The sequence below is a fragment of the Caloenas nicobarica genome, chromosome 31 (genome assembly GCF_036013445.1).
Source record: "Caloenas nicobarica isolate bCalNic1 chromosome 31, bCalNic1.hap1, whole genome shotgun sequence".
Lineage (NCBI taxonomy): Eukaryota > Metazoa > Chordata > Aves > Columbiformes > Columbidae > Caloenas > Caloenas nicobarica.
The window spans coordinates 1394471-1409888 of record NC_088275.1 but is presented as its reverse complement, the minus strand read 5'-3'; the positions used below and the strand labels follow the sequence as shown (position 1 = coordinate 1409888).

General features: G+C 63.7%; 1 protein-coding gene across 1 annotated transcript; it reads right to left on the bottom strand.

The window, feature by feature from the left end:
• Positions 1-1725: 1725 nt before the first annotated feature.
• On the bottom strand, positions 1726-14699 carry CGN (cingulin). The gene is made up of 20 exons (XM_065653604.1): positions 13869-14699; positions 13676-13776; positions 13170-13239; positions 12945-13040; positions 12613-12734; positions 11981-12122; positions 11695-11907; positions 10056-10204; positions 9036-9177; positions 8774-8962; positions 8492-8698; positions 7731-7976; positions 6980-7150; positions 5737-5898; positions 4231-4320; positions 3037-3120; positions 2471-2589; positions 2274-2382; positions 2032-2195; positions 1726-1946 (listed from the first exon to the last, which is right to left on the bottom strand). Exons 1-20 carry the CDS (start codon positions 14697-14699, stop codon positions 1805-1807), a joined length of 3549 nt encoding a protein of 1182 aa, XP_065509676.1. The 3' UTR covers positions 1726-1804.
• Between the last annotated feature and the right edge of the window lie 719 nt (positions 14700-15418).

Genomic DNA, 15418 nt, shown 5'->3' with positions numbered 1-15418 from the left:
GTAAATCCTGTGCAAAACCGTGCAAAAACCGAAAGGCGCGTAAAGCCTGTGCAAAAACTGCAAAAGGCGCGTAAATCCTGTGGAAAATCGTGCAAAAACTGTAAAAGGCGCGTAAAGCCTGTGCAAAAACTGCAAAAGGCGTGTAAAGCCTGTGCAAAACCGTGCAAAAAACTGTGAAAGGCGTGTAAAGCCTGTGCAAAACCGTGCAAAACCCATGCCAAACCATGCAGACCCGTGCAAAAACGTGCAAAACCCCCCATGTATAACCTGTGCAAAACCGTGCAAACCTGTGCAAGCCCGTGCGAAAACGTGCAAAAACAACATGTAAAACCTGGGCAAAACCATGCAAAAGCCGTGCCAAAGTGTGCAAAAACCATGCAAAACCCACGCCAAACCATGCAAGCCCATGCAAGCCCATGTGAAAATGTGCAAAAAAACAGGTAAAACCTGTGCAAAACCATGCAGAAACCGTGCCAAAGTGTGCAAAAGCCATGCAAAACCCGTGCAAAAAACTCTGCCGAACTGTGGAAAGCCCATGCAAGACTCATGCCAAAACTGTGCCAAACTGTGCAAAAACTGTGCAAAACCCGTGCCAAATAATGCCAGGGCTGTGCCAAACTTGCGTCGCTGGGGCTGTTCCCCTGTCCCCCAACACCCGGGGGTGTCATCACCCAGAGCCGTGGGGTCACCGGGGCTGAGCCCGCTGGGTGCCGCAGCCCCCGCCCCGTCCCCGTGCCGCGCCGGTGGCCCGGGTGTGCCAGCCGCCTGTGGCACTGATTGCCACATACCGGTGTGATGAGCTCACCCGGCCTCAGGTTCACGGCCGGCCCAGCGCTGGGGACACGCTCCAGCCCCGGGGTGGGGACACCCTGTCCCGGGGGGGTTTGGGATGTTCTGCAGGCTGGAGGACGCACCCCAGGGCCCCCCACCCCATCACCGCCGTGCCCGCGGGGGAAACCGAGGCACAGCGGGGCCCCGGCAGCCTCGTGGGGCCGAGCAGCCGCTGGGGAAACTGAGGCACAGGGTGGGGACAGCGGTTGACCTCGGCTGCGACACGCGTGTCCGGGAGGAGCCGGGGGCAGAACCGGTTGTGCCGGGCTGGTTTGGCCGCGGGGGGGGACGCCGGGGGTGCCGGGCACGCCGAGCCTGGCACGGCCCTCGGCGGTGGTGACGCGGGGACGCGGGCAGCGCTGGCCGCAGAGGGGACGGGTTTGTCCCTGCCGCTGTCACCGTGTCCCTCCCCGCTGGCTCCGTCCGGGTTAAACATCACCAGGGCACGGGAGGGGAAACTGAGGCAGCAGGGCCAGGACTGGCCGGGTCCCCGGGCACCGTCCCAGCCCCGCTCGAGGCCACGGAGGGGAACGGCGGTAACCACCTGCCAATCACCGCAATGGCGCTAATTAGCAGCTGGCAAGGCTCCCATCCTCGTTAATTAGTGATAACGAAGATTTATCTCCAGGCCAGATCCAGCGGAGCGGGGAAGGAGCCCGGTGCCACGCACGACGAGCCACGGGCGCCAAAACGCCGGATTTTATTTCAAACTGCACTCGAGGGGGCCAAGGGCCGCGGGGGACGGAGAGGGGGACACATAAACACAACCCGGGGGGGCCCCCAGCCCCTCCGGCTGCCCCCACGGGGACCTGGTGACCCGGGGGGGACGGTGGCCGTGGGGAGCAGCTCCCCCCGGCACAAACACACCCTGAGACCCGTACGGAGACGAAGATGCCGGCCGGCAGCGGGGAGGGTCGGCGTTTTTCTGGCACCGCCGCTGCTTGCAGGAGAGGTTCAGTCCCTGGCCGGGGGGTCAGCAGGAGCTGGTCTGCAGGGTGGGCTCGTTGAGCAGCGAGGCGATGGAGGACGGGCCGTAGGCGCTGTCGGACTCCTCGTCCGAGCTCAGCTGCTGGTCGCGCAGGGACGAATCGGCTGCCGAGCGGGCGGCTTTGCGCCTGGGGAGGGACAAGAGGGGTCACCCCCGGCGCTGGGGACAGGGCTGCGACCCACCCCCCCCGCCCCCAGCCCAGCATCCCCTACCAAGCCTCCTTCTCCAGCGCCGTGACGCGGGTCTGCAGCTGCTCGTTGAGCTCCTGCTGCTCCTCCAGCTCCCGCTGCGCCTTTTTCCGCGCCCCCTCCAGCCGCTCGATCTCCTCCTCCGCCTCGTCCACCTGCCGCTTCAGCGCCTTCACCCGCAGGCTCAGCTGCGGACACGCGACACGAGTGACGAGCGTCCCCGGGGTCCCCTGGCCGGGTCCCCGTGTCCCCCCGTTGTCCCCAACCTGGTCCTTTTGGTCGCTGACGTGCTGTCGCTCGTCCTCGATCTGGATGCTCAGCTCCTTCACCTTCCGCTCCAGCTTGCGGTTGGAGGACAGCAGGGCGCTCTTCTCCCTGCGGCAAAGCCACGGGTTGGCTGGTCCCTGGCGGGGCCGAAGGCTCCGGGGGACACGGGGGACACGGGGGACACGGGGGACGGCACCTCTCCTCCGCCTGCAGCCGCTCCTGCAGCTCCTGCACCCGCGCCTCCAGCTGCGGCACGTGGCCGCTGGGTCTCTGCAGCCCCTCGGCACTGGCCAAGCGGCTCTTCAGCTCCTTGTTCTGCGGGGAGGGGACACCAAAAACCGTCCCCGTCACCCCACAGAGCTCCCGGGGCGGAGGGGACACCCCAAAGCCGCCCCCGTCACCCCGCGGGGCTCCTGGCTCCGAGCCGCCCTTATGTAAACCCGAGTGGTGAGTCAGGGCCCCGAAACCCATTTCCCAAGGAGGAGCCGTAACGAGCCGGGTTATATAACGGCAATTAGGCGCTGGCACCCGCCGGCACACGAGGCGAGACCCGAGACCCGGGGGCCGCGGCCGGCTCCGCGATGCTCGTCCCCAACTCGGCTCCTCTATTTCTGCTCATTAGCCAAAAAAAAAAAAAAAAGCCACTTCTGCCCCAAAACCACGCCGGAACGCGGCTCCTCTCGCCGTTCCGCGGCGGCGCGCCGGCCGGGGGGGGTGACAACGGCCGCCGTCCCCGCGCCCCGGCACGACGTGTCCCCTCACCTGCCGCTCCAGAGAGACCTTGTCGCACTCCAGGTCCTGGCGCCCGGATCGTTCCTGCAGCAGCTCCGCACGCAGCTGGTCCAGCTGGGGACAAGGACGCGGTGCCACCGACAGAGCGCTGGGTGCACCGGCAGCGCCAAAAACCCCCAACGAGAGGAGTTTGGTTCTTTCCCAGGTGAATTCTGGCGAGCGGCCCCGGAGACCAGCGCTGCAGCTTTTTCTCCACTGGGGCGTTTAAACTGGTCGGACTGGGACGGGGAAGCCGGCGGCGTTGGCAGCTCTGCCGGCACCGCGGGGCGAGAAGGGGTTTGATCCGCGATGGATCCTGGTGCCGCTCTGGGATCCCAGTAAATCTCAGTGCTGCCGGGTCCCAGGATCCCAGTAAATCCCAGTGCTGCCAGATCCTGGGATCCCAGTAAATCCCAGTGCTACCGGGTCCCAGGATCCCAGTAAATCCCAGTGCTGCCAGATCCTGGGATCCCAGTAAATCCCAGTGCCACCAGATCCTGGGATCCCAGTAAATCCCAGTAAATCCCAGTGCTACCGGGTCCAGGATCCCAGTAAATCCCAGTGCTGCCAGATCCTGGGATCCCAGTAAATCCCAGTGCCACCAGGTCCTGGGATCCCAGTAAATACCAGTAAATCCCAGTTGCCACCCTGGGATCCCAGTAAATCCCGGTGCTGCCAGGTCCTGAGATCCCAGTAAATCCCAGTAAATCCCAGTGCTGTCAGGTCCTGGGATCCCAGTAAATCCCAGCACCGGCAGGTCCTGGGATCCCAGTAAACCCCAGTAAATCCCAGTGCCGGCAGCTCCCGCCCGCGCGGAGCTCAGCCAGCGGCTCCGGCTTTGAAGGTAATTAGCAGGTGGGTTAATAGGGAGGGGAGAGCCCGAGATGCGGGCGATTTACACCCCGAGTTCCTGCACAAACACAAACCTCACCCTGTAATCGCCGGGATTTCTTTTTTCCTTTTTTTGTTTTGCTTCGCTTTGCTTTTTCTTTCTGGCTTTTGTTCGCTTGGTTGGTTCATTCATGTTTTTGGGTTTTTTTTAAACGACTCATTAAGGGGGTTTGAACTCCGGTTGTACCCGAGGATGGGGGTTCCCGGTGCCGTTTGCCCAGAGCCGGCGGGTTCCGCCGCGGCACCCCCGGGTTTGGGGGGCACCCCTGGGTTTGGGGGGCACCCCGTCCGTACCTGGTCCCTGCCGCGCGTCACCCGCTCCGTCAGCAGCTCCACCGTCGCCCTCTCCTCCTCCAGCTCCTCCTCCAGCTGCTTCGCCTTCTCCTGCACCCACATGGGGGGTCAGCTGAGCTTGGGGGACCCGGGGGGGACACGGGGGACAGGAGGGGCTGGGGACACCTGGGGGGGGGTGGGATGGGACCCCCACCCTGTGCACCCACCGGCCATGGGGGGGGAACGACCCCCCTGGGGACAATGGACGGAGCTGGGACATGGGCGGCTGGGCTGGCGGTTGATGAAGAGAAATGGGAAGAATAGAAGTAGGAAGAATAGAAAGAATAGGAAGAATGGAAAGAATAGGTATAGAAATGGAAATAGAAAAAATAGAAATAGAAATTGAAAAAATAGAAGAAATAGGAAAAAAAATAGAGAAAAAGGGAAAAAAGAAAAAAGAAAACAGAAAAACGGGAAAAAAGAAAAAAGAAAACAGAAAACAGAGAAAAAAGAGAAAAAAAACAAAAACGAAAAAGGGGAAAAAAGAAGGGAAAAGGGGAAAAAAGAAGGGAAAAGGGGAAAAAAGAAGGGAAAAGGGGAAAAAAGAAGGGAAAAGGGGAAAAAAGAAGAAAGTAGAAATAGAAACAGAAGAAATAGAAAAAATAGAAATAGAAATCTCTAAATACGACTATCTAAACATCAATCTGAGCGGTGCCAAACTCCTCCTGGAGGACGCCGGGCGAGCTCTGCCCTGCGCTGTCCAGACGCAGCACCACAGGGACGGGGTGCGGGGGATTTGGGGGTGCAGGCAGTTCGGGGTGCAGGGGATTTGGGGGTGCAGGGAGATTTGGGGGTGCAGGGAGATTTCACGGAGCGGGTGGTTGGGGTGCAGGGGATTTGGGGGTGCAGGCAGTTCGGGGTGCAGGGGATTTGGGGGTGCAGGGGATTTGGGGGTGCAGGGAGATTTCACGGAGCGGGTGGTTGGGGTGCAGGGGATTTGGGGGTGCAGGCAGTTTGGGGTGCAGGGGATTTGGGGGTGCAGGGGATCTGGGGTGCAGGGAGATTTGGGGTGCAGGGAGATTTCACGGAGCGGGTGGTTGGGGTGCAGGGGATTTGGGGGTGCAGGCAGTTTGGGGTGCAGGGGATTTGGGGGTGCAGGGGATCTGGGGTGCAGGGAGTTTCAGGGAGCAGGTGGTTGGGGTGCAGGGGATCTGGGGGTGCAGGGGATTTGGGGGTGCAGGCAGTTCAGGGTGCAGGGGATCTGGGGTGCAGGGAGTTTCAGGGAGCAGGTGGTTGGGCTGCAGGGGATTTGGGGGTGCAGGGAGATTTGGGGTGCAGGGAGTTTCAGGGAGCAGGTGGTTGGGCTGCAGGGGATTTGGGGGTGCAGGGGATCTGGGGGTGCAGGGAGTTTCAGGGAGCATGTGGTTGGGGTGCAGGGGATCTGGGGGTGCAGGGGGTTTCAGGGAGCAGGTGGTTGGGGTGCAGGGAGATTTGGGGGTGCAGGGGATTTGGGGGTGCCGTCCCCACCTCCATCGCCCTGGCGTGCCGCGAGCGCTCGTCCTGCCCGCGCTGCCGCTTCTCCAGCTCCTGCTCCAGCCCCTGCAGCCGCTGCAGCAGCAGCTCCTTGTCCAGCTGCGCGCTGTCCCGCTGCGCCTGCTGCTCCTGCAGCGCCTGCTTCAGCCGTGCCACCTGCGGCAGAGCGACGGCACAGGGTCACCGAACCGCCGAACATCAGGGGTTGGAAGGGACCTGGAAAGCTCACCCAGTGCAACCCCCCCGCCGGAGCAGGAACACCCAGCTGAGGTTACACAGGAAGGTGTCCAGGCGGGTTGGAATGTCTGCACAGAAGGAGACTCCACAACCTCCCTGGGCAGCCTGGGCCAGGCTCTGGCACCCTCACCGCGAACAAGTTTCTTCTCCTATTCAAGCGGAACCTCCTGTGTTCCAGTTTGCACCCATTGCCCCTTGTCCTGTCACTGGCTGTCACCCAGAAGAGCCTGGCTCCATCCTCCTGACACTCCCCCTTTCCATATTGATCCCCATGAATGAGCTCAGCCCTCAGTCTCCTCTTCTCCAGCTCCAGAGCCCCAGCTCCTCAGCCTTTCCTCGGCAGGGAGATGCTCCACTCCCTCCAGCATCTTGGTGGCTGCGCTGGACTCTCTCCAGCAGTTCCCTGTCCTGCTGGAGCTGAGGGGCCCAGAACTGGGCACAATATTCCAGCTGCGGCCTCCCCAGGGCAGAGCAGAGGGGCAGCAGAACCTCTCTGACCTACTGACCACCCCCCTCTAATCCCCCCAGGTCCCATTGGCCTTCCTGGCCACAAGGGCCCAGTGCTGGCTCAGCCCACAGCACCCAGCATTCCCAGTTGGTCACCCATCCAAGGACTAACCGGGCCTGACCCTGCTTAGCTTCCAAGATCGGCCATTCTCAGGGTGCAATGGTTGTTTATATTTTATATATATATGTTCCCCAAGTGTATCCTGATAGTATCTGAACTAAACCCTTTTTTCAAGGGCAGAGTAGAGAGGAGGAGAATCTCTCTGGACCTGCTGACCACCCCCCTTCTAATCCCCCCCAGGTCCCACTGGCCTTCCTGGCCACAAGGGCCCAGTGCTGGCTCATGGTCACCCCGCTGTCCCCCAGCACCCCCAGCTCCCTTTTCACTGCTCTCCAACAGCTCATTCCCCAACTTACACTGAAACCTGGGGTTGTTCCTGCCCAGACACAACACTCTACACTTGCCCCAGGAGGGCACATCGCGGGGACCCACCTCGTCCTGCAGCCGCCCCGTGCCGAGCCGTGCGCTCTCCAGCTCGGCGCCGCGGTCCTGGGCTTGTTTCTGCACATCCGCCAGCTCCTTGCGCGACTTGTCGCGGAACTCGTCCAGCTGCGCCCGCAGTGCGGCCAGCGAGTGCTGTGACTCCTGCGACATCTGCTCCAGCTGCGCGGAGCGGGGACGGCTCAGGGGACAGTTGGGGACAGCTTGGGGGCTGGGGATGGCTCAGGACCCAGGGAGAGCTCAGGGGACAATTGGGGACAGCTCAGGACCCAGAGACAGCTCAGGGGACAGTTGGGGACAGCTCAGGGGCTGGGGATGGCTCAGGACCCAGGGAGAGCGCAGGGGACAGTTGGTGACAGCTCAGGGGTTGGGGACAGCTCAGGGGACAACTGGTGACAGCTCAGGGGTTGGGGACAGCTCAGGACCCAGGGACACCTGGGGCCACCCTGTTGCAAGCCGATGGGCCCAAGGTGGGACAAGATGCCCATAGGTGGGGACATTTCTGCCCCGTGGGCTCAGGAGTGTCACCGGGAGGGTGGCAGCCCCACCAGACTGGGCAGGGGCAGGGGACACCCTTGGGACAGCAGGGGACCCATCCCTGTGGACTGTGTGGCTTTATGGAGCCTCTGGGGACATGGGGGAAGGATCGGCCACCAGCTCTGTGCCCAAAACCCCGGATGCCTCCCCAGACTTGTCACCCCACGTGCCAGGGTCCCCAGGGGTGCACGGGCGTCCCCCAAACCTCTTTGTTGAGCTTCTGGGTGGTGCGGTCGAGCAGCCGCTTCTGCTCCTCCAGCTCGTCCCGGCTGCGCTGCAGCTGCTCCTTGTGCCGCCGCTCGTCCTGCACCGCGGCGCGCAGCTCCTGCTGCTCCTGCGCCAGCCGCGCCAGCGCCCGCTCCGCCTCCTCCCGCTGCCGCCGCGCCGCCAACAGCTCCCGCTCCCGCTCCCCGGCCTCCCCCAGGGACTCCTCCAGCTGCCGGCGCTCGGCCTGCGGGGACAACGGGTGACGAGAGGTGACAAGGGGGGACGAAGCTGCTCAAACAGAATGATGGAATCACAGAGTGTCAGGGGTTGGAAGGGACCTCGGAAGCTCATCCAGCGCAACCCCCCCGCCGGAGCAGGAACACCCAGCTGAGGTTACACAGGAAGGTGTCCAGGCGGGTTGGAATGTCTGCACAGAAGGAGACTCCACAACCTCCCTGGGCAGCCTGGGCCAGGCTCTGGCACCCTCACCGCGAACAAGTTTCTTCTCCTATTCAAGCGGAACCTCCTGTGTTCCAGTTTGCACCCATTGCCCCTTGTCCTGTCACTGGCTGTCACCCAGAAGAGCCTGGCTCCATCCTCCTGACACTCCCCCTTTCCATATTGATCCCCATGAATGAGCTCAGCCCTCAGTCTCCTCTTCTCCAGCTCCAGAGCCCCAGCTCCTCAGCCTTTCCTCGGCAGGGAGATGCTCCACTCCCTAAATCAGTTGCGGAACAGCTCAGCAGCACCCGCGGTTACCTCCAGTTTGGCGACTTTGTCCTTGAGCCGCGCCTGGGAGCCCTCCCAGCTCTCGCCCAAGCGCTCATAGTCCTTCAGCTGCTCCTCCAGCCCCTGGATCTTCCTCCTCAGGTCGTCGTTCTGCTCCTGCAGCTCCCGCCGGCCGCGCTCGGCCGCCCCCCGCGCCTGCTCCGCCGCCGCCCGCGCGCTCTCCAGCGACGCCTTCGCCTGCGACGCAGCCGCGGGATGAGCCGCGGGGACAACCTGGGCTCGGACCCCACTCCCCCCGGTCCCCGCGCCGACCTCGGTGGCCTCGTCCCGCTCCTCCCGCAGCTGCTGCAGGTCCCGGCGCAGCCGCTCCAGCTCCTCGGCGCGGCCGGACGCCTCATCCCTCAGCGCCGCCAGCTCCTGCTCCCGCTGCCGCAGCTGCTCGTCGCGGCTCTGCCGCTGCTCCGCCAGCTCCCGCCGCTGCTCCCGCGCCTCCCGCAGCTCCTGGGACGCGGAGGTCGGCGTTTTGGGGGCTGTCGGTGCCGGACGCCGTCCCCTCCGCGGTCACCTTGCCCACCTTGCGCAGCGCGTCCAGCTCGCCGGGGTCCCCCGCGCTGCCCCGCGCCCGCTCCGTCTCCTGGCGAGCGGCCGCCAAGCGCTCGCGCAGCTCCCGCAGCTCGTCCTCCAGCTCCTCGCGCTCCAGCTTCACCTGCAGCAGCCTGCGGAGGGGCACGATGGGGCCACCGAACCCGCCCCGCGTCCCCATGCGCCCCGAGAGCCCCCGCGTGCCCAGGGGAGGGGGAGAATCATTGAATCATTTTGGTTGGAAAAAATCATCAAGACCATCGAGTCCAATCATAACCCAGCCCTGGCACTACCCAATGTCCCTGAGAACCTCATGTCCGTCTGTCCGACCCCTCCAGGGATGGTGACTCCAGCACTGCCCTGGGCAGCCTGTTCCAATGCCCCACAGCCCTTTGGAGAATAAATTGTTCCCAAGATCCCATCTCCAATCTCTATTTTTGATGCTGAGGGTGGGGAGACCCTGGCCCAGGTTGCCCAGGGAGGTGGTGGATGCTCCATCCCTGAGAACATCCAAGGTCAGGCTGGAGCGGGCTCTGAGCAGCCTGGTCTGGTTGGATGTCCCTGGTCTGGTTGGATGTCCCTGGTCTGGTTGGAGATGTCCCTGCCCATGACTAGATGGTCTCTGAAGGTCCCTCCCAACCCAAACCCTTCCAAACCATTTTGGTTGGACAAGATCCTCCAGATCACAGAGTCCAACCATAACCCACCCCTGGCACTGCCCCATGTCCCTGAGAACCTCAACCCCGTCTGTTCAACCCTCCAGGGATGGTGACTCCAGCACTTCACCTGTTCCAACACCCCACAACCCTTTTGGGAAGAAATTCTCCCAAATTTCCAACCTCATCCTCCCCCGGTGCAACTTGAGGCCATTTCCTTGGGTCCCTCAGCCGCCCCCATCACACTTGCGCTCCAGCCCCATCCCGGCTGCCGACCCATTTTAACGAGCTCTGCACTAACGATGCCGGACGCCTGCGAGTGGCTGGACCCCCCAAAAGCTCAGCCCGGCACTCACTCCTGCTTGGCGGCGCGGAGCTCGTCCTTGTTCTTCTGGAACAGGTCCCGCCAGTGCCCCGTCTCCTCCGTGCTCTCCTCCAGCTCCCGCTGCAGGTTCCGCAGCACCGAGCTGATCCGCTGCCGCTCCGACTCCAGGCTGGCCTGGTCCTGGGGGACAGGACCTCAGAATCACCAAATCACAGAATCGCAGAACCTCAGAGTCACGGAATCGCAGAGTCACGGAACCTCAGAATCATGGAATCATGGAACCTCAGAATCATGGAATCATGGAACCTCAGAATCATAGAATCACAGAATCGCAGAACCTCAGAGTCATGGAATCACAGAACCTCAGAGTCATGGAACCTCAGAATCATAGAATCACAGAATCACAGAACCTCAGAGTCACGGAACCGCAGAGTCACGGAACCGCAGAGTCACGGAACCGCAGAGTCATGGAATCATGGAACCTCAGAATCACCAAATCACAGAATCACAGAACCTCAGAATCACGGAATCACGGAACCTCAGAATCACCAAATCACAGAACCTCAGAGTCACGGAACCTCAGAATCATGGAATCATGGAACCTCAGAATCATAGAATCACAGAATCACAGAACCTCAGAGTCACTGAACCGCAGACTCATGGAACCTCAGAATCATGGAATCATGGAACCTCAGAATCATAGAATCACAGAATCGCAGAACCTCAGAATCACGGAATCACAGAACCTCAGAATCACCAAATCACAGAATCACAGAACTTCAGGATCACAGAATCATGGAATCACAGAACCTCAGAATCACAGAATTGTGGAATCAATCTGGTTGGAAGAGACCCTCAAAATCATCGAGTCCAACCATAACCCAACTCTGGCACTAAACCACGTCCCTAAAAGCATCAAGCAGCATCTTCCTGGGATGCTCCAGCAACACCAAAGTCCTGCTGTGGTTAACATCCCCAAACTGGGGCAGGGACCCCCCAGGAGCCCCCTACAAACTGTCTCCACTCCCTCCAGTGTCCCCAGCAAGAGCCAGAACAGACGGACGCTTCGCTGGGGTGAGTCTGGGGCAGGACACAAACCCCATTTCCAGCTCGGGGACCATTGAAAAGCGGCTTCGTGCCAAGATCCTCCCAGCGCATCCCTGTGCCCCCAGACCTGCGAGCTGTCCCTGCATGTCTCCATGTCCCTGCACCTGTGAGATGCGTCCAAACATCCCCATGTCCCCAAACCTGCAAGATGTCCCTGTGTCCCCACACCTGTGAGATGTCCCCATATATCCCCATGTCCCCAAACCTGTGAGATGTCCCCGCAGGTCCCCAGACCTGTGAGATATCCCCGCACATCCCCATGTCCCCAGACCTGGAAGATGTCCCTACATGTCCCCGTGCCCCTGCACCTGTGAGATGTCCCCAAGATCCCCATGTCCCTGCACCTGTGAGATGTCCCCATATATCCCCATGTCCCCAAACCTGTGAGATGTCCCTACATGTCCCCGTGTCCCTGCACCTGTGAGATGTCCCCAAAGTCCCCGTGTCCCCAGACCTGCGAGATGTCCCTACATGTCCCCGTGTCCCTGCACCTGTGAGATGTCCCCAAGATCCCCATGTCCCTGCACCTGTGAGATGTCCCCAAGGTCCCCGTGTCCCCAGACCTGCGAGATGTCCTCCATGCTGCGCCGCAGCGTCTCCACGTCGCTCTGGCACTGCTGCCGCACACGGTCCAGCTCGCGGTCGTGCGCGGCCACCTCCTCCTTGAGCGCGCCCTTTAGCGCCGTCAGCTCGCGCTCCCGCAGCCGCAGCTGCTCCTCCAGCCGCAGCTGCCGGCCCCGCAGCTCCTCCAGCTCCTCCCGCGCCTCCGCCAGCTCCTGGGACACGGGGACACGGCGCTGGGTGGTGGCGGGTGGCACAGGGGGACGCTCGCGTGGCCGTCGCCGTTACCTTGTGCGCGGCGTCGCCGTCCGGGGCCGCGCCGGGGTCCTGGCGCAGGCGGTCGAGCTCTCGCTGCGTCTCCAGCAGCTGCTCCTGGTGCTGGCGCAGCCGCGTCTCTGCCTGGTCCTTGGCTGCTGTCACCGCGCTCAGCCTGGCCGGGGACACGGGGACATTCAGGGGGACACGCTGGCCACAGGGACCCCGGCTACATCCACCACGATGGGGACAGCGAGGACAATCGCCACCCGCCCTGCGCTCCCCGAGCATCCCCACACCATGGAGCCCTGTTCTGGGGACAGATGGACGTCCCCATCCCCGTTGCAAGGACAGACAGACATCTCCAGCCCTGTCACGGGGGCAGACTGATGTCCCCAGCCCCATCACAAGAACAGACGGACGTCCCCAGCCCCATTGTAGGGACAGACAGACACCCCCAGCCCCATCACAAAGACAGACAGAAGTCCCCAGCCCCATTGCGAGGACAAACAGACGTCCCCAGCCCCACTGCGAGGACAAACAGACGTCCCCAGCCCCACTGCGAGGACAAACAGACGTCCCCAGCCCCATTGCAAGGACAGACGGACGTCCCCAGCCCCATTGCAAGGACAGACGGACGTCCCCAGCCCCGGCGCGGCTCTCACTCCTGCATCCTCCTCTGCAGCTCCTGGGATTTGGTCTCCAGGGCTGTTCGCAGCCGCCGGTTCTCGCCCTCGGCCTCTCGCAGCTTCGCCGGCTCCCCGGGCAGCTCCAGCTTCTGGCGGAGCTGTGGACGAGGGGACAGCGGTCACGTCCCCTCCTGGGCAACAATGTCCCCTGTCCCCCTCCCCAGCAGCCCTGAAACACCTTGGGGTGTAAACCCGCTCAGCAGGAGGTTTGGTCTCTCCTTGGTGATGCACCGTGTGTCCCCCTCCCCGGGATGTCACCTGCCACCCCATGTCCATCCCAATGTCCCCAACCTCCTGCCCGGCGTCACCTTGGTCTCCTCATCCAGCTTCTCCTGCAGCTCCTCCACCCGCCTGGCCAGGTCCCTGTGCTGGGGCTGGGGACACGTCGTGGCCTTGGGGGACACCTGGGGACACCCCCTGCGCTCACTCGGGGGGTTTGGGGCACCGTGACCCCCTCGGGGCCACCGCTCGGTCTCCGGTCACCCGGCTGGAGCCTCTGGGGGGGTGAGGGACCGGTGACCCCCCCAACTCACCGCCAGCTCCTGCAGCTTCTCCAGCAGCCGCAGAGTTTTCCTCTTCAGGGACATTTCGCTCTCGCTGCTCCTGTGGCAGCAGGAGGAGGTTGGGGACATGGGCAGGAGGCTGGGGACACGGGGAGGGGGCTGGGGACACGGGGAGGGGGCTGGGGACACGGGGAGGGGGTGGTTGGGGACAGGGGGAGGGGGTTGGGGACAGGGGGAGGGGGCTGGGGACACGGGGAGGGGGTGGTTGGGGACAGGGGGAGGGGGTTGGGGACACGGGGAGGTGGAGGTTGGGGACACGGGGAGGTGGTGGTTGGGGACACGGGGAGGTGGTGGTTGGGGACAGGATTGGGGGACATCCCAAGGGCTTTGCCACTCGCTCCCCCAAAATCCTGGCCGATCTCCGCTCCCGCTGCCCCGCAGACCCCGGTTGCTTTGGGAATGGAGCTGGGGGGTTTGCGGGGCTTGGGGGCTCTTGGGAGGTTTGGGGGATCTTTGGGGGGTTTTGGGGTGCTCACCCCTCCCTCAGGATGCCGTAGATGAGCTCCTGGGGGTTCTCGGTGCCGCCGGGCTGGGTGACCTCCCGCTGGTCCCGCAGCAGGTCCGGGGTGGATTTCAGCTGCCGCAAGGGCCAGAACCAGCTCAGGTCCCATGAGGACACCAGCGTCCCCCCCCAAATCCAGGAGCTGTGACCCCCGCGAACCCCGATACCTGCAGCCGCTCGGCCGGCGGCTCCTCCGCTCCCCGGGTCCCCCGCTGGCTCCGTGTCCCCGTGTCCTCGGGGGACCCCGTGGGGCGGACGCTGCCGGCCCGGCGCTGGGTCCCGCTCAGCCCGCCGGTGTCCGGCACATCGCGGCGCTGACCGCGGCCGTCCAGGCTCTGCGAGCGCTTCCTCTGCTCGGGAGGGACGCGGCCCCTTCGCGCCACGCGCCCCCGCGCCGGCCCCGGCCCGTCGAACTTGCTGATGAGCGAATCCACCGAGCCCAGCGGTTCGGTGTCCACGTCGCCGCCGCCCGTGTCCGGCGAGGGGATCGTGGCCCGCGAGGCTTCGCCGCGCTCCGGCGCGATGTTCGCCAAGCCGCTGCTTTTCCCGACGGCCGGAGCGCGGTTGTGCCGGATGGTGTGGGGAGCGCCGGTGGCCACGGGCTCCTCGGTGGTGGCCCTGAGCAGGTCCCCGTGGGACTGTGACCTCCGCAGGTCCCGGGGGGTCCCCTCCTCATCCGAGGAGCCGTGGGCTGAGCCGCGCCGCGCCGGCCGCTCGCCATAGGGGTTCTCCGGCAGGTCCAAATCAGAGCCGGCGGGCTGAGGGCCGGCGGGGGGGCTGGCGAAGGAGCCGTTGCTCTTGATCTGCACCCCGAAGGAGTCGCTGCCCTTGTCACCGCTGTTGAGGACGACGAAGGGCTGGCCGGCGATGCCCTGGACCCGCACGGCCACGCCGTACGAGCCGGCTTTGCCGCGGGGCCGGGGGGGTCTGCGTGGCTCCTGCAGGTCCGTGATGAAGCGGATCTGGACGCCGTGGTCCAGCGAGCTCTGCTGCTCCATCCCGGCGCTCGGCACCGCAGTCCTGGGGGGACAGATGGGCAGAGTCACCCTCCGAGCGGGGACACTGGTGTCACCACTGCAGCATCTCCAGGATGGGGACACGGCACCAGCATCGCCCGCTGCTCCTGGCGGGGGACAGGGAGAGCTGAACCCCCCATCCTGCTGCAGCATCGCGACCAGACCCTGGGGACGTGGAGGGGATGCAGATGGGACACGGAGGGGACACGGAGGGGACACGGAGGGGACACGGAGGGGACACGGAGGGGACGCTGGAACCTTGGCTGAATGCTGCAGCCCGAGCGTCCCCTGGCATCGCCCCGGCCCCCGTGTCCCCGTGTCCCGTGGGGAGGGGACAGATGAGCAGTGACATATTGGGAGCAGCGTGATGTCACCTCCCCCTCGGTGCCGGTGGCAGCCCCGGCGACGCCGGCCAGAGCGGGGGACACGGTGCGGGGGGAGCTGCCCCATAGGCACCAGGGGGGTTAAGGGATGGAAAAGCCCCAAATTAAGCCCGTGGGACCGTTTTGTCACCCCGCACACCCCAGGAGCACCAGCAGCTCCTTCCTCTGCTGTAAATAAACTGGGCGCCCAGAGCGATGGGGCTGCCGAGCGCTTGGTATCCTGGGGGGGACCCTGGGACACGAGGGGACCCTGAGCCGGGCAGGGGCTGCTCAAACCCCTCCTGGGCCTGGGGAGAATCAACAAACAAAGCCCAAACC

Excerpts from the sequence above, each read along its gene's own strand:
- CGN (XM_065653604.1), bottom strand. The coding sequence starts at position 14,699 with ATGGAGCAGCAGAGCTCGCTGGACCACGGCGTCCAGATCCGCTTCATC. Across the intron at positions 13,041-13,169 it reads AGAAGCTGCAGGAGCTGGCG|GTGTCCCCCAAGGCCACGAC; the intron begins GTGAGTTGGGGG and ends GGGTGTCCCCAG. Across the intron at positions 8,963-9,035 it reads AGCTGGACGCGCTGCGCAAG|GAGCTGCGGGAGGCGCGGGA; the intron begins GTGGGCAAGGTG and ends TCCGCGTCCCAG.